A 19,326-nucleotide genomic window follows, 5' to 3' on the forward strand; every position below is an offset into this window, starting at 1 on the left:
AGAGCGGGCTCAGTTTCATCCAAGATGGTGGTCGTCAGCGATCCCCGAAGTGTCTAGGTCTTTCAAAGTGACAGAATTATCTTCTTACCGATAAAGCTAATAATTGGATATGCCAGACAGAAACTTTTGAGCCTTTGCCTCAATCATGGCTTCAACAGTTGGAAACCTCTAGGCCTTGTACTAAATTGCGCACGTTTCAGAGCCATGCGAAGAATGTTTTAAACTTGGCGCGCGCTGGAACGTGTTGCTGTCACCAAAGTCACGAGATTTAAAGAAATGCAGGTAACTAAGTTTTTTTCCCCGTGGATCATAAATAATTGACGGTGTTAACGAATTCTGGGTGGCAAAAGATCGGCGTTAAGATCAAGAAGTCGTGGGTATCAGTCAGACTTCTGATTACTTTTTTCATCTGCTTCCTTAGGAAATATTTCCAAGCTCAAGTGCGTTTGTATTCACCCCGTCTACTGAATCAAAAACAACTGGCTACAAGTTAGCAACATATGCCACATAATGGCTTGAGAGGAAGAGGACACTGCAAATGGATTGAGTGGCTTTTATTTTATTGAATATACCAGTACGTGACAGCTATCGAAATTCGATACGATTGCATACCATTGTATTGGATACAGCCGCGCCATTTTGTGTACCGACAGAGACACATTCAAAAGATTTTCCGGCGTTGACTGCCCATATCTAACGCTCTTTAAACATCCTGTTTGTCTGTGGCTTCTATCATGCCTTCCATAAGTCCTGTTCATTCGCTAAGTCCAGATCATGACAAGGAATCGAAAGAGGAAGATGATCAAACCACCGAAATTTCCGGCCATTTAAAATCACGGTTCTCTCCCAGTTCGACGTTCAGCGAGAGACTAAAAGCCGCCCGGAAACTGATCCCTTCGTACCCTGGTAAAGCAAAGCTAGTTCGATCAGTGAGTGAGAGCAGCACTTTGGCGACAAAGACAGACGAAGAGAGAATACATATTAGAGCAGAAAATGAAAGTTGCGCAACAAGTCAAGATTTTGGGACGTTTTTCCGGGAGCACGCCATCATGGTTGAATAGTGAGTGGGTTTTCTTCTTTTAATCTCTGATTCGATGACGAATTACCAATTGTAAGTTAACGAATTTCTTTTGGACAACAACTTTGCTAGTAGTTGATGTTCATAATACTCCATGATAGTCTAGAATTATCTTACTGTTCACGGGAGTTCATTGATGTTTAGACAGATGAGGATTTGCCAGCTGTAAAACTGAAACCAGAATATAATCATACACACATAAACACAACAATATAGCCACACACACAACCCTTGATTCCTCCATTTGCTCTGATGAAGGGCTAATGTTCAAACTGTCAGCTTTAAACTTTTTACAGTGGCCAATTTACATTATCAACTCTGTTAATAAAAAAAAAAACAAAAACAAAATTATCATGTTAGAGTAATTATGTTAGTTATACATTTTAAACATCATTGTGTTCTGAACATAATCTGTAGTCACAGTAAATTAAACGAAAAAATGTTGAGTCTTTCCTCCTCAGTCCAGCGTCTGAGTTCTGAATATGTTATGGTTTAACATTGTTCATTGTTCTCATCCTTGTAGGCTCATGAAAAAATACTTCTAGGCAACTCTTACCTAAGACATCCATGTGTATTTTTAAAATGCTAAACCTCCAATAATTATAGACTGAGTGTACTCTTTAAATGTCTTACTTTATAAAAAATGTAATTATTTGGAAAAATTGTCTCATTGTAGCAAGTGTATGGGAAGAAATCCTCTCTCTGGAGTTTATGTAATACCATCACTGAAGTCATTACAAGGTCAGTTCTTTACACTGAGGCATGTTGTACATATGATACAGTATGTAAATACAATTTTTTTGTTAAACTGGCATCCTTTATTCATTGTTTGTTTTATAGTCTTGAATGTTGTGGTTTAATATTTTAGAATAAGTTGCAATATTCAAACCATGTTCTACTAAAACCACATGAAAAATATTAATGTTTCTAGTTCTGAGCCCAGTTGTATAAAGGGTAGATAACACTATCCAACAGATGAATCACAATCCAGCAGATTAGTGATAGCAAAACGTATAGCCTTATTCACTGGATAGAGTTTTATCCAGTGGATAGTCCTATCCAACCTTCGAACAACAACAGCCTGATATTCATTGTGATCAAAAACAAGAATAATGGAAATGAGAGTGGTTTGAAGAAATGTTTCACATTAAAGAATTGGTTCATGCTAAGCAGGTGTATATCGAGTTATGGATGCATGCAGGAAGTTTGGAAAGTACGAGAGAAGCATAAAAGTTGCTGCACCTTGAGCAACTCTAGCTTCTTGAATGCTCTCCAAACTTCCTTAGTGTATCCATAACTTGATATATACACAGTCCTTCCCTAGTGCATCCATAACTTGATATATACACAGTTAAGGAAAAACAATATTGGAAAACTATCTTGAAATTTTTTAAACCTCGCAGCTAAACTCAACTGGATTGTTAGCATGATAGTAGTTACCTAGGACTTACACCCACTGTATGTTATTAGGAAAATTATTGACTGGAAGAACAAATTGTACACTAGCTTTGTATTGTTGATTGCATCTACTCCTCCACACATGATTGTGATAAAAATGTCAAAGTTTTCCCGCTCATTAGGGTGAAGGTTTTACATTGCCTGCCCACTTGAGGTTTTCCTGCTTTTTGATGATGACTGGCAATGGCATTTGCACTCAGCAAAAGAGGCAGAAGGTTTAAATGTGGCATACCTCAAATTATCCACCAACTTGCAAAATAAAGTGATAGATCTTGCACAGCTCCATTCATTTACAGATGTTTGAAGAATGTTGTATGAAGATGGTATCTCTGAAAGGGTTAAACCAAACAAGGGCAGCCTTTCAATGTTAGTGGTAGATCAGGATCAACTTCAGCCAAAAACCCTTTTGTAGTTTTGTGGTCAGACATAATTCTTTTTTATTCTTTCATCTTTTGAAAAACAAACTGTGGAACAGCATTGAATGAATAGTGCTACAAATAGGAAAACTTTGAAGCTTTTCTGTTGAAACATTGAACTTTGATAGGCCAATAGAACATGTTTTCATCACTTGTGTGGAAGGATAGATGCAATCAATGGTATAACAGAAATATGGCTGGTCATTCTTGATGCAATTCAAAGTTACAATTTTGTTTACTTTAGTCTGGCATGGAGTCATATTTGTCAGAGCTGGGCCTTACAGAGATGGCATCTTCAGGTTTATAATTATTCTCCAAGATGAGTAAGTACATTTAAAAAAGTAAGTTCATTTCAATTGGCAATGTGTTTTGTGAAATTATGTTTTGTAAGTTATTTACTTGTTTACAAGCTACATGTTTATTAATGTACAGATAGGTGCAATGCAGTCAAGGCTGGTTTAAATGGTGGCCTTGAAGTGAAGTCACTTATTAGATAGAATGTAAAAATGTAAATCAATTAAGGATTGTCTTTCAGGTTCACAGCATGCATTCTGATTAAAAGAGAAAATGATCAAAAATCAACAAAAAACAACAATTTACTTATTTTTTAGTTTCTACAAAATTGTCTCCAAAGAACACCTGCAGTAGGAACAAAAACCCAAGGTTTTTTAATTCATTATTTATTTAATATGTATTAAGATATATTGATTGATGTATTAATTTACTATTTTTTATCTCTACCAGTTTTCCTGATAGTCGACCTCTTCTGAAATTGACCACACCTTTATTTCATCCACAAGTTAATCCAGTGAATGGGTAAGTATAAAACATTTGTCTATAAATGATTTAGCAAACATTGCATGTGCCGATAACCACATTTTGCCATGGTTTTTTCAGGATGATTTTTAAATTTTTTTACCAGGAATAAACAGACTAGTTCTATTGAGCTATACAGTATATAATTGTATAATTAGAAAAAACCAGGAAAGATTTATTACTCGACGTTTCGGGGTCATCGTGACTCCATTATCAAGAGACTAGTTTAAAAACATGCAAATAAGGAAAGGTACAAGAATAGCATAAATTAGAATGAACGGCTTAAACAAACACCTTGGCGCGGATGGAATCCGTTTGCACGTTCAGTGTTGGCTTACGCATGCGAATATACAACATTTCATTAACAAGGCGTAACGGCAAATTTGATTGCCTTGTTAATGAAATGTTGTATATTCGCATGCGTAAGCCAACACTGAACGTGCAAACAGATTCCATCCGCGCCAAGGTGTTTGTTTAAGCCGTTCATTCTAATTTATGCTATTCTTGTACCTTTCCTTATTTGCATGTTTTTAAACTAGTCTCTTGATAATGGAGTCACGATGACCCCGAAACGTCGAGTAATAAATCTTTCCTGGTTTTTTCTATGCCTTTGCTTTAGCAAATCCCTGCTGATCAATTGTATAATTGGATTATTTAACTTTCTTTTTCTTTCAACTTAGATCACTTTCTTGTGAGTCTCCATTATCTTCAATAGAATTTCATGACTTTTACAATGAAACAAAAATTTCACGACTTTTGAGGTTCTTTTATCACAACATTGTTTTAAAATACTCCATTGTTCCAGAGACATTTTACAATGTGTCAGAGATATCATGAAAAGGTTCATGTACCAGACATGTATGTGAATTCATTCATAATTAGCTTTTGCAGTCTCGGTGCTCCAATGTTCTGATTTCAAACACTGGTTTTGGGAGCTGCAAGTAGCAAGACAGCTATCTTTTTGTGAGCCTGTGACTCTGCAGCTCAAAACTCTTAACAAACCATCTACACAGAACATAATGTGTAGTGCAAGTACAATTAAACTGTTTCAATCTGTAGCTACAGTTCTAACCCAGTTATATTTTTTCTAGTGTCCTCAATCTGGATGAGTCATTTCCTCAGTGGGAAAGGGGTAAAAACAGCATATGGTAAGTCCGTGTCTCATACAGTTTTCACTGGTGTGGGAATAATTGCCCTAACTTTTTTTACTTACCAAGTATAGTCTTGTAGAATATAATTATTGGATAAATTATTTTGCTTTCCATTGGTTATATAGCCATAGAATGAGTAATATGGTAAATTTTGTGCTTGATGTCACAAGCATTACACAGAGAAAAAACATGCAAGTCTCTTCTGAATTAAAAGCCACATACTCTGACTCTTTCAGGCAAGTCCTAAAATTTATGAAAAGTTGCTTCTATAGCATAGACACCTGGGGTGCAACAAATGAAGAAGCTGTTGATCTGTAAGTAAAAATTTGTTCCTGTTATTGTAGTGATTTGATGCACAGAATCTCTCCTGGGCTGTGTGTTTGTTTTACAGTGTAACAGTAACAGTTCTACTCAAAGTTTTCTCATTTACAGACACTAAACACATTTCAGACAGTCAATGTCTGTGTCAGGTCTGTAAGGCTTTCACCCAGCAATGAGACCCTACTTGAGAATAATATTGATCTGAGCTTGTGTCAGTACAGTCCTTGGGTCAATATTCCTCAGTATGGCTTGGGCAAGCAAGTTTAGTGTGTAGTTTATCACATTAACTATGGTGCTATTCAAGGATTTCCAGCCCTGAGAAAAGCCATAACAACTCATGTAAAAAAAATACAATATTTTTTTTATGTGTGTTTGATATTGCTAATCAGCTGCTGACACATCACTCGCCTTTCGCGTCACTCAGTCAGGTTGATAAATGAATGGCAAAGCCTTCACCATTCTCAATCCTAGGTTGTTTGTTGCAATTTTTTTTAGATTATGGCCTCTAAAACACTGAAAAATCCATGAGCAAACTTTTCTTGAAGGGGAAGAAAACCAAAATACAGAAAGAAAAACCAATAGTTATGTAATCAGTGGCTTTGGTAATGTATTTCTCACTACTGAGAACAAAAATCAACAGATTTGCCACAGGCAGATTTTGGCCATTTTCCTGAAAGATTCCTTTTGTCAATAAGGACCAAATCAATAACTAAGAATTTTGTATATTGAAAATTACTGAAACACCCATTGTTTGTTTTTGTGGTGGGGACTTTCAACATATTTTTCCATCTCGAGCCTTAGCATCAAAACACTTTATGAATTTTATTCAGGGATTGTCTATTGTTTCATTTTCATTCATACATTAATAAAGTTGACTTTTCTTCTCAGTAAAGGGCTACTGTGTGGTTACTTGCAGATATGAAATTTTTCTTCTTATGTTTAACTTAACATCTCACTTGTGAGCTATCAAGTTAAACATTTAAAGAGAAATTCCACATCAACATGTGCCCATGTGTTATTCTCTATTTATTATATAAACTAAGGTGTTTCACAAGGATTTCCAGCCCTGAGAAAAGTGTAATACACAACTTGTAGATATGAAATTTCTCCTCTCGTGTTCAAATTGACATCTCACTCGTTTGCTGCACTCACTCATGAGCATTCGAGTTAAACATTTGAAGAGAAATTCCACATCAATGCCTGCCCATGTATTATTCTCTATTTATTATATGGAACTCAGGCCAGACTTGTTTGTTTTTTATTTGCTGCTTATGGAGAAAAAAAATACAAAGGTTATGACTGTTTCCGTGGAAATGTCTGTATGAGAAACTCCCAACCAAGTAAGAACCAATCAGAGCAGTTGGATTTACCACATGATGACCTTGCCATACTATAAAAAGTTCTTCTGACATTGAACATGCGACAATGTAATGTACTGTACAATCCTTCCTCAGGAGCCATTGATTTTAGTGTCATGTTCTTTGCTGACAATCTTCTCTTTAGGGATTTTAAGGTAATTCACTATTATCCACTTTTTTAGAGTACATAATAGCTTTGAAGAATTCAAAGAAAGAGCTCAGCAAAGTGCATCAGAAGCCTTAGATTTATTTGATTCTGAGGTGAAACAAGACAGCAGCTCAGGTACGTGATTTTATGTCAGACAGTTAATATGAGGATGATACTAGTGCTGTTTACAACTTGACTCCTTTAGCACCATCATTTTAGGTCTGTGATAATTCATAGCAGTTAGGGTTCCTGCTTCTATAACCTAATCTATGTTTCAAAGCTGTTAAGAAGAGCCAGAATCTGGCCAGAACTAGGCTAGTCCTCTATTTTTAGGTAGGTTTTCTTCATCTCATTACCATCATGGTAGTTTTGATACCATGATCTTGGAAATTTGTTCAGCAGCTTCTTCTCTGTTTTAAGTGTAATTGAATGCATGTACATGTACCTGTGATTCACCTGGAATAGGTTTATTGGTTTAAATATGTGAATCAAATCTATATTCCATTTCATTGGTTTCAATATTTTATCCAGTCCAGGACGAAGCTCAGATATAATTAAATATGATTCCAGTATTCCTCTCAGTGTTGAGATACACTAGGTTTGCTTTTGGCCTTTTATGAATAAGCTATTGTATTTAATATAACAGATGACGACGGAAATGTGTTGCGGCAGAAGAATCTCAGTGACTTGGCATTCATGGAAGGCAAACGAATGATGCTAGCTGGGGTGAGATGAAATTTAGTTTACTAACTTATTTATATTTAATTTTATTTACACATTATTGTTGCTGCATTATATGCTACTGTACAATGTACTCCATGGAAAATTATTTAGAGGTTCATGAGGTTACTTGGTTCAAAGCCTAGAGTGAATGGTTTAAACCCACATGAATGACACTCAATGGTGAGTTGGTGGTTACTCACCAATTGAGGAAAGTTCATAAAAAGAACGTTTTCAGTGTCAGTAACTGCTTTTTCAACAACACAAGCAGATACGAGCCTAGAGCTTCCTCTTTCAACTTCCAACAAGTTTCTGAGTTGATGTAAGTACCTTAGCTTCTCTTGCCATAGATGTTGACACAAAAGGTTAATATTAATATCATGTTACAATTACACATACAATTGCATCTATTTCTTATTTGACAGGAACACACTTCCTTTGATATCAGAGATCCACTATTCTGAAGAACAAGCAAAGTAGATGTGTATTCTTTATATATCCAAGAGAAGTGTGATATATTGCAAATTTTAAATTGAAATGGAAATAATAATATGAACTACTTCAGTGTGGCATATCACATAATTATGCCTGAAATGCCAAATGTGTATAGTCATGAACAAGTTTGTATTTCGAGGTCTAGACACGCTTGATGCTGATTATTTCTGTAGATGCCTACAAACAGTCATAACTAATTTTAAAAGTTATACCTCACTTCTTGTGTTTTTACAAAATACTGTGTATTCAATATACATTACTCTCTTTGGAGAACTTAACAATTACTGCCTCTAATGATGCAGAATATTGTCAGTGTTTGGCTGCTAGAACTGAATAAGCAGAGCTTTATTTTATGTAGTTATTGGCACAATATTTATTCAGTGAAACTGTTGTTAGTTTTGAACTTTTTAAACATCTCAGTTTTACTTCTGAAGTATTTCTGAAATGTAATGATTTTCACCCCCAAAATTCAATAAAGATTTATTTATTACAAGTGTGTATTTCTCTCACGACCTCTAGCATAAAAGTCAGCTGCATGTATTTAGAATAGAGCTTTGAAAAGAATAGATGTACATCTTTACTCATTAAACTGTAGGGTCCAAAAGTTAATAACTATGCAAAGGAAGAAATGAAATACATCAACTTTATTATTGCCAAAAAGCTCTTGGATAAGTAATTAGGATTTAAAAAAATTATTCAAACTGTAAATACCAGACTGTTGCAATGTTTTAGTAGTTTGATTTCCTCACAATTTTGTTTACAAAACATTTTGTTAAACAATTCTTTGTGCTATCACTAAATCCAACATGTTAGTTTGTTTATTGTCACATATAGTAATAAATAATTGTGGATTTCTGTACATGTAGAGACTTTTTTAAAATTCTAAATCCAAATCTAAAAAATAATAAATAAATAAAAAAAAAATAAATCTAAAAACTAAATCCAACATGTTAGTTTGTTTATTGTCACATATAGTAATAAATAATTGTGGATTTCTGTACATGTAGAGACTTTTTTAATGCAAGTGAATTACAGTGGACATATACTCAGGTAAATTCTGGTTAAACATTCAAGCTTTCATGACTGCTCTTCCCTAATTCCAAATGCTTTTCTTTCATTTGAAAGAACTTCCATGACTTTCTTCTCCATGTCTTCCAAGGAAATGGTGACTTTATTCAGTGATGAAAAATCCTGTTTTAAAGAAAAAAATTGTTGAAGTTTATGTGTAGTGTCAATGTGAATCAAATTCTTAATGCATAACTAAAAGATCAGAGTACCACAAGGTCTCAAAGTGATTCAAATTCTTAATGCATGACCAAAAGATCAGAATGCCCCAAGGTCTCTCCCAATGGGAGAATGTCTGTGAGAGTTGTGATATTTTTAAAGTAAAATAGTTCCAGGAAGATACTGGCTTGGTACTTAATTCTCATCATTATTTAGACAACAATCCACAGTGAACATGTGTCGCTAAAAGCTGGGCCAAATTTTATGACATTCTACAGCTAAGTGGTGTTTTCTGTGATAATATGATATTTCAGTCAGCCATTTTTCTGTAGTTGAGCTAGAAAGCATAAATTGAGCTTGCAAGCTGAAATTGAGCTTGCAAGCTGAAATTGAGCTTGCAAGAAAAAGAACAGCCCATGACAGTGACAACAAAATATCACAAGAAAGCCTTGAAGTAAATTGTTTAACAAGTGAGTTAAGGTAAATTTAATGTTATGCAATCATTTCTAACACACTCTTACACTCTTGATGACTTAGCAGAGACATCATTTCTGAAAACCTTTTTTAATTTCCTCATAAGTTAGAAAAACATTCATATTATTTTTGTGCTGCTGTGCAGTATTATGTACATTATGGTTTGACCATCTATACAAACTCTGCCGAAATTTTAAATTTTCAATCCTTGTTCCTTCTTGGGTAATTCCTTCCTCTTTGGGGTTTGTCTACTTGAGAGAATACATTGTAATTTTAAGATTTCTGCATGTAAACTGTTTAACGTAACAACATGTAACTTAGCTTGTTTTCACTTGACCATACTATAGCATTTGTACTACATACCTTGTTGATCTGTTGTAAGAGGGGACCATGGTTATTCCAGCAGTGGTGAAAATATGCAACACACATCTCAAATACAGTGGCCTTATCTGCATATGGATCACAGTTTGGCACAAGCTGCCGCAACCAGTGCCACGACTTTGTGATTCGCTCTCTATATTTTATCAGATAAAACAACAACTCACTTGTCAATATTTCATAATTATTCAAACTCCTGGGTCCATCTCTAAAAAGTTTCAAATAACTATTAAAGTTATTAATAACAGCTTAAAAGTTGTTATAAAAGAAAAGAATAGATTGATTTTAAGGCTACATGTACAATCACCACATTAATAGTTCCTCAGATTTAGATTATATTGAATTCTGGCTTCAGGCTTGTAAAATTGTGGTAACTTTCCAAAAGTATATCCCTGGTCCCTGGAAGAAATCCTTTCACCCTCAAGATCTAAATGTAAATATCGCATGCCAGAGACAGGGTTCGTACCCTTTTTCAGAAACAATTTTCCAGGACTTTTCCAGGACTTTTCCAGGCTTCAGATTATTTTTCCAGGACTCCAAAATTCACCTTAACTCTTTCACTCTCATAAGTATAAAAGATTCATTTCTACTTTCAATTTCAACACATTGTCAGACATACAAATGAGAACAAAGAAAACAGAGAATATCAACTTCTTTCATTGAACTCTTAATATCTCAGAAGTAACATCAGAAATCCGTGACTGATACTAAGTAGAATTAATATTCACATCTTGGGATTCAAAGTGGGGTTAATTATTTTTCAGCTCTTGGAGTTTTCCTTCCAACTGCTCTTCAATGTCCTTTAAGACTGCCCTTTTTTCCTTGGCAGATCTTCGCAAACTGTTTGATTTGGCAACCCAAGTAAGGTTTCTTGAATCTTCAGCCCTATCTGCAAATTCATCTGCAGTCTTTAAAAGAGCCTCTATATCAGTTTCAATTTGCCGTTTTTTCTTCTTCAGCACATCAATCCCATCCATTGCTGCCTTTCTTTTAAGCGTGTTTTCCTGGGACACTTTAATTCTCTTCTGCTCTTCTAGATAGGAAATATATTTCTGTCGCGCTTCAGCAGATGCCATAAGTAGTTGCTTTGAGATTTTTACATTGGCAAGGCCTCCAACTGATTCAATATGATCATGAATAATCCTCTGTGCAATGAACGATCTTTCCGACAGGTTCTCAACTGCCACTTCTTTGTTTACAGAAAATCCTCTTTCAACTGTGGCTTGACCATGAGACATTAGCAGCAATAATTCAACTACCCCCCATGCTTTTGCCAGTTGCTTATTACCAGCCATGTGTTCATATAACAGTGTGTCGACTCTTAAAGAGGATTCACTAGGGTCAAAATCTTCAAAGTCAGGATTACCTGCACATTCATCCAAAAACTGTCCAAACTGATATATCACCTCATCACACTCATCAGCCTTCAATCTGTGGGCTTCCACAAGAATTTCAAGAACTCTTTTCATTTTTTTGACACATCCTTCTTTCTCTGATGCCATTAGCCTTGGATCCAGACAAGACATACTTCTTACTAGTCGATAATTTATTGGTGTTTTGTCAAGCAGTTTAGAGGCTGTTTTTGCAAGAAAATCTTTACATTCCATTCTGAATTGAAGAACTTGCCTTTCACTCAATTTCCCAGATTTTTCTTTCAGCATGTGTTGTGCCACAAAGCCAACATCAACTTTCTGGTAGTCTAACTGCTGTTCTTTATCAGTGGGCTTCAACCTCAGGATCTTCAGAGGAGATGTTGCCTCGGTAACAAGTTCACCCTTGATAAACCTATTCAACAATGATTTCAACAAAGTGTACAAACTGATACTCATGAATGGCAGCATAGGTTTATCAGTCTGAAATGCTGTGAGAAAAGGATTGATCTGTTTTGCCACTGATGAGAAGAAGGCAATCTTTGCTGGCATCAAGGGATCACAGCAACTACTGCTAATGGTCTCGTAAGATTTGGACTTGGGATCAGTAACTTTCTTTGCCTTAACAGCATTAATGTATTTGACAATGTGAGGCCACACTTCCAGTGCTCGCTCGGCAACTGACACATTCTCTAACCACCGGTGCTGGCAGAATTTTAGGGGGAATACACTGCTACCAGTTATTCTAATGTAGTCTTCTCTTCGAGCCGGACTGTCTTTAAACAGCCAGTAAAGACTGGAGAGAGTTTTCTGCACCGTCCATCCAGCTGCATCACAACCATCCTTAAAAGCTCCATGCACAACATGTATACCACAACTGCCTGTGTTAAGGAGAGTGCAACTGAAATCACTCTTCAATTCTTGCTCTACCATTTCATAAAATTTCCAGTTAACCTTGGGCCCATCCATAGAGAGTTGAATCAGATTTCTACAGCTCAAGTCCTCTTTGCAAGAATGAAACTTTTGAAGCATATCCTCTGCACTAGAATGCCCAAGAAATTGTGAATCATAATAGCGAGTTTCAACTTTGTCATGATTCCAGATGCGAACATGGAAATCCATCTGCTTCTTTTGCAGTTCGTGATTCAAACTTTCATCAAACAAAAGCACATATCCCTTTGAAGATTTGACTTTTTCCTTTAGAAGACTCTTGAAACATGGTGCAATACCAAAGCAAGAAAGATAGGAGGCCTTTTTCTCCCCACAGGTAAATTTCTTTGCAATGTCACTGTCTGGAAACATTTGCTGCACTAAGAAGTTTATATCTGTACAGGAATTATACGAATAATGGCTGCTATTCACCTTTAGCGCCCACCAAATTTCAGCAGTTAAAGTATCATTCCTCGTCACGAACCCGGACATACCTGCTGTTGTACTAGCGGCACTACTTGATACAGTCAAAGTAGAGTTGTTACTTTCAGTGGCTGTTCGAGGGGCAGCGAAAGAGCTGTTCGAGAAAAGGTTTCTTATGTCACCTGTTGTATTTCTTTGTTGCTTTTCGATAAGATGAATATGCTTCTTTCCCTTTTCGTGGCTTTTCAATGCCGATTCTCCCATATTTGATACATCAAACGCTTTCATACAAACTCTACATTTTGCTTTAAACTTGTCCGCGTCACGTTCCAGCCACAATTTATAGGAAGAGTTTTCCAACCATCGGTCACTAAACAAGCATTTCCCAGGCATATTTCGGAACAAAACATTTAAAACTCAAGACGCCCATTCACTGAGTACCCGTTTACAAAATCATGCATGCATCAAGGTTACTACTGCGCATGAGCTTATGATGATACATGAGCCCTCGATCCAGAGTTACACTCGTGTCAGTTTCGGGAAACATGAAAAAATATAGATGCGGTCATGCGGTCAAAACCAGAAAGGAATACGTTATAAAAATACTAAAAAAACTTTGCTCATTTGTTTTAGAGAAAACTTTATTACTTTGTTCAGTTTAACAGATTTCCAGGACTTTCCAGGACCAGCATTACTTTTCCAGGACTTTCCAGTCCTGGAAAATGCGATAATAAAATTCCAGGACTTTCCAGGATTTCCAGGACCCGTACGAACCCTGCAGAGAAATTCACCCCTCTTGGTCTATGGTGGGAGTGAAAGGGTTAAAGACGTATAAAATTATCCCCTAGATAAATCATTGACAACTGAATAGAATACAGTAGTTTGTTCTCCTTGTGCTTGCCTACTGGAAAGCATTATTTGAGTTTAAACTGTCCTTATCCAGCCATCAAACAACAGGAGCTTGGTTGGCTGGGAATGCAACAGATTCTCCCAAGCAGACAAGGATTTGACTATATCTCTCTGTGCCTCCTAGTACATCTTGTTTTATTGGCCTGAACATTATAAGCTGGAACTATGAACCCCTCATCACACTTGGACAACTCATAGCAATTTGGATAAGGAACTAACAGCCACATGTAAAGTACAATCAGTTCAGGATCAGACCTACAGCCCATACAGTCTCCCTTTTAGACAAAAAATTAATGAAAAGAGAGCTGCTGTATTTCAAGTGCTAAACACATACTGCGATGGCAGATCTATAGAGCAACTGTTAATTTTCTGACCTTCTTTTCTTTTCCTTGTCCAAGTGATGTTCTTTCCGTTCAAGGGAAGTCAACCCTGTAGACCTTGGTTTCTTTCTCTTCAGTCCAGTAATATCACCTTTGTTTACTGAACTTTAAACAAATAAATAACCAAAAATGTGTCAGCTTATTGCTTCTGGGATGAAATTGTTGGAGTTCACAACATCTGAAGACAACTAAGTCAACCAACCAAGATCAGATTCTTACTAATAATAAAAATAAAACTAAAAATAACTGATCAGAAAAAGATTACTGTACTTCACTGCTCAACAGTGACTGATGTTTATTGTTAGCAACTGATTAAAAGGCAAATTTCAAAGCTTTCTACAATTGAGTATTTTCCATACAGACTTCTTCAATGTAAACAATGATACATTTGTGTGGTTTTGAGTCTCCAGCTCTTATTGTCAAGGGTAACAAAAAAGGTTTGGAAAAGAGAACTCAAGGCACATGTATAATTATGTAATCTCCAGAAATACAACAGTTGAGATTGCAGAAATCACCTATATGCCACAAAGAAACAACTGTATACCTGCCCAGGTGAATAAAAATCATCTGGGTCAGAGATGGGGGTCACCAGTGAGTTGGTCAATAGGATAAAAAGTCAGCTCCGAGCTCTGGTAGTACACTGTATATACAGTCTTACATCTTAGGAAAACTGTTTAGTTATATATGGTATAAGTAATTGAAAAAAAAAGTATACCTTGGGGAACAACTTTCTGCATTCACATTCTTTTCTTGGTTTCTGTTATCACTTTTATCAGCTTTAGTCTTTGGGGTCTTGTTTCCAGATTGATTGTTTTTGTCATTTGAATTAACACTTGCTCCATCACACCTTCTTTTTGCCTCTATTTGTTTCGTGGAGGAAATATCTTGTGGCATTTCCTCCATGGCCTGCTTCTTGCCCTCTTCTTTTGTAACCACTGAAGGTTGCTTCTTATCACTCTGCATAAACCCACTAGACATAATGATGCTCTCTGTGCCACCTCTGTCTTTCTTTACATGAACATTACTTTTCCCATTTGTAACATGACGATAATAGTGATATGGATGGTGTGGCAGCAGCTGTGTGTTGTCCAAACCACCCCATGACATCTGTTTTGCTGGGATAGGCACACCACTCTTTTTCTCATGATAGTCTTGCTGATGCATAGGTGATAAAGACATCAAGATTGGATTAATGTGATTATATGCACTTTGTGTGTTGTCATAGCCATGTAAATATGATGAAACTGAAGGTACATGTAGACCCCAATTTGAGGCTGGAATTTGCCATTCTTTAGGACTTGCTGCTGCAGCACCTGGTTAAAACATGGAATTAGAGGGATTCTGCATTGCATCAGACTATCACATACATGTAAAACCATTAGCTGGAGTAATCTCAAAAGTTCTTCTCAAGTACATGACTGTATGACTAACACTACATAATAATTGCTTCATTTAGGCTGCTGGATGAGTTGCTTCATCCCATATACTGCAAGTAAGTACTGTACATTACTGTATGTCAGCGGCCAACTTTTGGTTTACATTGAAGCAGTGTTAATGTCAAAAATTCAAAACTTTTCAAAACTTTTCAAAAATACAGTATCAAATATTATCAAATCTTTACAAAACTAGTGCTAAACACATACTGTGAAGCAGACAAGTTGCCACAACTAGCCCACTTATAAGCAGGGAAAACTATAATTTTGAGGGAACAAGTGGTATGCAGTTTTCAAAGGCTCCTTTCGCAGCTTGTTCCATTAGATAGCACTGAATCAAATATCATACCTTCACAATCATTGTTCCTTGATGATAGAAAAGCTTTATCAAATTTCCTTTTTCTTACAATGCCAGGCCTCTTTGATTTAGGAGTAACTGCAACAACATTTTGAAGAATTTTTTAAGACAATGTCTCCCTTGTAAAGCTACATAAATCACATTATTTGGCAACTATATTTTTTGTTTTACAAGGTTTGCAGGTATTCACCAGACTGAAAAGGGCTATATTGCGTGTCACAATAACATGAATAGGAAATGAGCTGAATTGAAGTCAAAGTGGAAATATAATCTTTTCAAAGAGGGATTAAGGTATAACACACCACTCAAAATTCCCTGTCACTCTGAATATACTCTGAAAAATTTTGTGTAAGGCATTTTACACTGAAAAAAGCAAGCATGACTCAACCAAACTCTACATGATAGATACATGTACCTGCAAATTGTCCTGGTTGCGTTATCAGACGATTTACTGCACTTCCCAAATCACACTCCAGTGTCAAGCATTTGAACACTAGCTCATCAATGTACTGCTCTTGCATCAAGTGTCTGACAGAATCTAGGAAAAACTTGTAAATTTCTAGTCATAACAGCACTGCAACAACTGTCAATCAATACTGAGAAAAATTGTACTCTACAATCAGGAGTAAAAAAGAATTAACAAAAAGATCAAATCATTGTTGAGAAAAGTTCAAACAAGTCAATCTTTGAGTTGTTAATTACTACATGTAGGAACTTACAGCTGAGTTACCCTTTATAAAAAGGCTATAATTACTTTTTGTTATTGCCTTCTGCAACAGTATATATTTGCAAGCTATATCATAAGAAACATGTTCAAAAACAGACTGTAAATCTTTGAACCAACACTAAGAAGGGGCAAAATATCTAAGTTGTGCCTACATGCATTTGACTTTTTATGGTTGTTATTTTCAGTAGCAATACATCACATTTCTTGATCATTAACTACTGTATTAACCCAAGCAAGATGTTAGGAAAAAATGAAAGGAGATGGAAAATCAATGGCCTGTAGAGCTTCAATGACATAGCTTCATCATTACAGGTACAATAAACAATAGATTTTAGACCACTCTCTTTTTCTCAAATTTGTTTTAACAATACCTACATTTTGACTACAGAGCCTCTTCTTATACCACTGGTCAAGGAGGTTGGCTCTGTCTCAAAGAACTTTATATATTATTGGTCTTAACCCTTCATAAAGAATAGGAGGAAGCTGCTTTGGCCAGTTACCATGGTGATATACAGTAACCGCTGGGAGAAAGGAGCAGGTTTACCTGACAGGGGTCCAGAGGAAATAAATACAATGGGTGTGTACTCGTTGCATGCCTTTGGTGATCTGTTGAAACAAAACAGGTTATGATGACCAAGTATATTCATTGAAACAGCCATTGAGGCCATGACTGTCTTAAGGGAGAAAGAATCTACAGCATTTTTTGGGAAGCAAGCAAAATACATACTGACAAATTTTGGTGGAGAGGGATGGAGCAAAATGTTCAGAGAGAATTTATAGTAAAAAGCTTCAAAAAGCCAGTGGAAATTACCCTAAATTTTATGTTGTCACCTATTGTCCACAGTCCACAATGTGAAATTTTTGCATGCTAATTAATGTAGTTGCATGTAATACATATAGCATTTTAAAGGAATCCTGTTCAGGTAATAACTTTTCAATACAATTTGGTGTTAATAATTTAGCACAAGTAAATTTTTCAAAAACAACATAATTGCAAGAGTGCATAAGGCAAGTGCAATTTGTACACGTGTAGTATTTGAAAAATTTTACTAGTGCTTATTCACAATTTTAACAGCACACTATTTATAATCTGCGCTTGTGATACAACTTTGCACTTGTTTGCAGCCAAACAGAAGTGCATAATTTTTTCATGTATATTATCATGCATTTAATTGAACTTTATTTCACCACTCACAATGAAGTCTATAAGAATGGAAACACTTGCAAACAAAGGGGATACTTACTTGATAGTCTCAATAAAATTGTTTTCTTCACAGTCTTCCAACACAATAAGAGCCATCCTCATGGAGGCACATAACTGTGAAGCTGATGCAATGCTTGATTCCTTGATAACAGTAAATCCTAATGACTCAAGCTTCTTGATGATGATTGTTGTTGAATCTGAACTTTTTACTGAGGACACATACAGGCATGCTCCCTTTCCACTTTCCTTTACCTTTAATCAAAGTTGGCCATATTAATGCAATTGTTACACTTTTAAAATTCATCAAACCTGACTACCTATTTTATTAACTTACTATTACTTACTATTTTCACTTACTATTTAAAGAACGAGTACTATTTAAAAATAGTAAGTGACAAGGAAAAGCTCCTTGTTCACAGATAATTTTCATGATTTTTTCGGTGACCACATTGAACTAACAGCTAATAAACAAATGGTGTATTTCTGACGAGTTTGTCCACTACAATAATCGACCTACCTACGAAGAGCTTTCTTTAAAAAAATCTACCAAAAACCCTCAGCACCACACATGCCCTACTTAGCACGGGCAAGATTTTTAAAGTAATCCCCTGAAACTTTTAAAGGATCGCACGATGAAATAATAAAACATACAGACTCACCTCGGCTCTCTTCACAGTTGTGTCAGAATCCTCACTTTTACTTTCGACCATTGTTTAATTGAAGCGGCAGATTGTGATGTGATGTTGGACTTCGCCCTCTAAAGCCAATGAAGTTCTTAAACTTTTTTGCCTTTTGCTTTGTAATAAAATACAGCCTGTTGCAAATCTCTCGCTCTTCTCGCTTCTGTTAGCGCTCGCCACAACCGTACACGTATTCTTTCTTACGTGATCTGTTAGATCTCTTACCCAGTTCTCACCTAATCGTACCATTTTGGTACGCAGTCGAGCCAAAAATACCTCTGGCGATAACAAACGAGCCTGATTTGCCCCCGAAGCGTACCAGAAAGGTACGTCTAGTTATTTACCCCAGGTACCTAAATTCAGTGAAACCTCAAGCGATGTTGCAGTTACAGCGATGAAATATGTCAGGCACTCTATGGAATGGCCGCGAGAAGACTAGTACGAGTCAACAAACGGCGCGAAAAGATGACGAGGGTCGCAAGCGCATGAGGAAGATATTCTCAGATTGAGTGTTAATACATAACAAACAAAGTGATAAACTGTGGTTGAACTTTTATGCCGAGAAAGTGTTTTACAAACCTTATCACGCGGAAACAAACACGCAGAAAGCTACAAAATGCAAATCACTTTGAGGCTTGCCATTCATTGTACTCTACTTGATCAGAGTGACACGAATATGTCATTCATCTGAGCACAAGTTAAAACAAGACTGATTATGACCGTTACGAAGCAAAACGTTTTCAAAAAGACCAATTTAGAAGAGTCAAAACAAAGAGTAACAATTCCTCCCGTCAAAGTCATCACGATACTCATGAAATTAGTAAAAAAGGAAACTTTAGCTTGTGATGACAAGTTTAAGTTTCCTTCTTTACATG

General features: G+C 36.1%; 3 protein-coding genes across 4 annotated transcripts; 1 reads left to right on the forward strand and 2 right to left on the reverse strand.

The window, feature by feature from the left end:
- The first annotated feature begins 19 nt into the window (after positions 1–19).
- On the forward strand, positions 20–8,454 carry LOC131782955 (protein crossbronx homolog). The gene is made up of 10 exons (XM_059099679.2): positions 20–282; positions 422–1,060; positions 1,755–1,819; positions 3,197–3,275; positions 3,697–3,768; positions 4,860–4,916; positions 5,156–5,233; positions 6,781–6,881; positions 7,393–7,472; positions 7,892–8,454. Exons 2-10 carry the CDS (start codon positions 735–737, stop codon positions 7,928–7,930), a joined length of 897 nt encoding a protein of 298 aa, XP_058955662.2. The 5' UTR covers positions 20–282; positions 422–734; the 3' UTR covers positions 7,931–8,454.
- Positions 8,455–8,561: 107 nt separating this feature from the next.
- Positions 8,562–18,836, reverse strand: LOC131782957 (uncharacterized). 2 transcript variants are annotated; one of them, XM_059099681.2, is made up of 9 exons: positions 18,431–18,836; positions 17,812–18,023; positions 17,112–17,173; positions 16,256–16,378; positions 15,832–15,918; positions 14,765–15,362; positions 14,044–14,154; positions 10,023–10,173; positions 8,562–9,152 (listed from the first exon to the last, which is right to left on the reverse strand). In XM_059099681.2, the coding sequence occupies exons 1-9, from the start codon at positions 18,479–18,481 to the stop codon at positions 9,039–9,041; spliced, it is 1,509 nt and encodes a 502-aa protein (XP_058955664.2). In that variant the 5' UTR covers positions 18,482–18,836; the 3' UTR covers positions 8,562–9,038. The 2 variants fall into 2 exon arrangements, with proteins under 2 accessions (XP_058955664.2, XP_058955666.2); XM_059099683.2 differs by lacking the exon at positions 18,431–18,836 and having other exon boundaries at positions 16,256–16,368; positions 17,812–17,952.
- Positions 10,787–13,339, reverse strand: LOC136279148 (uncharacterized). Its single transcript, XM_066162765.1, has one exon. The coding sequence runs from the start codon at positions 13,151–13,153 to the stop codon at positions 10,787–10,789; it is 2,367 nt and encodes a 788-aa protein (XP_066018862.1). The 5' UTR covers positions 13,154–13,339.
- Positions 18,837–19,326: the final 490 nt, after the last annotated feature.

The sequence above is a fragment of the Pocillopora verrucosa genome, chromosome 1, assembly GCF_036669915.1.
Source record: "Pocillopora verrucosa isolate sample1 chromosome 1, ASM3666991v2, whole genome shotgun sequence".
NCBI classification, from domain to species: Eukaryota; Metazoa; Cnidaria; class Anthozoa; order Scleractinia; family Pocilloporidae; genus Pocillopora; species Pocillopora verrucosa.

Bases quoted from the DNA above. Each gene is read 5' to 3' on its own strand.
- LOC131782955 (XM_059099679.2), top strand. From the start codon at position 735: ATGCCTTCCATAAGTCCTGTTCATTCGCTAAGTCCAGATCATGACAAG. The intron at 4,917-5,155 runs GTAAGTCCGTGT...TGACTCTTTCAG, and splicing joins AGGGGTAAAAACAGCATATG to GCAAGTCCTAAAATTTATGA. The intron at 6,882-7,392 runs GTACGTGATTTT...TTAATATAACAG, and splicing joins GAAACAAGACAGCAGCTCAG to ATGACGACGGAAATGTGTTG.
- LOC136279148 (XM_066162765.1), bottom strand. From the start codon at position 13,153: ATGCCTGGGAAATGCTTGTTTAGTGACCGATGGTTGGAAAACTCTTCC.
- LOC131782957 (XM_059099681.2), bottom strand. From the start codon at position 18,481: ATGGTCGAAAGTAAAAGTGAGGATTCTGACACAACTGTGAAGAGAGCC. The intron at 17,174-17,811 runs GTAAGTATCCCC...TTGTTTCAACAG, and splicing joins AATTTTATTGAGACTATCAA to ATCACCAAAGGCATGCAACG. The intron at 16,379-17,111 runs GTAAACCTGCTC...AGTTTTTCCTAG, and splicing joins TTCCTCTGGACCCCTGTCAG to ATTCTGTCAGACACTTGATG.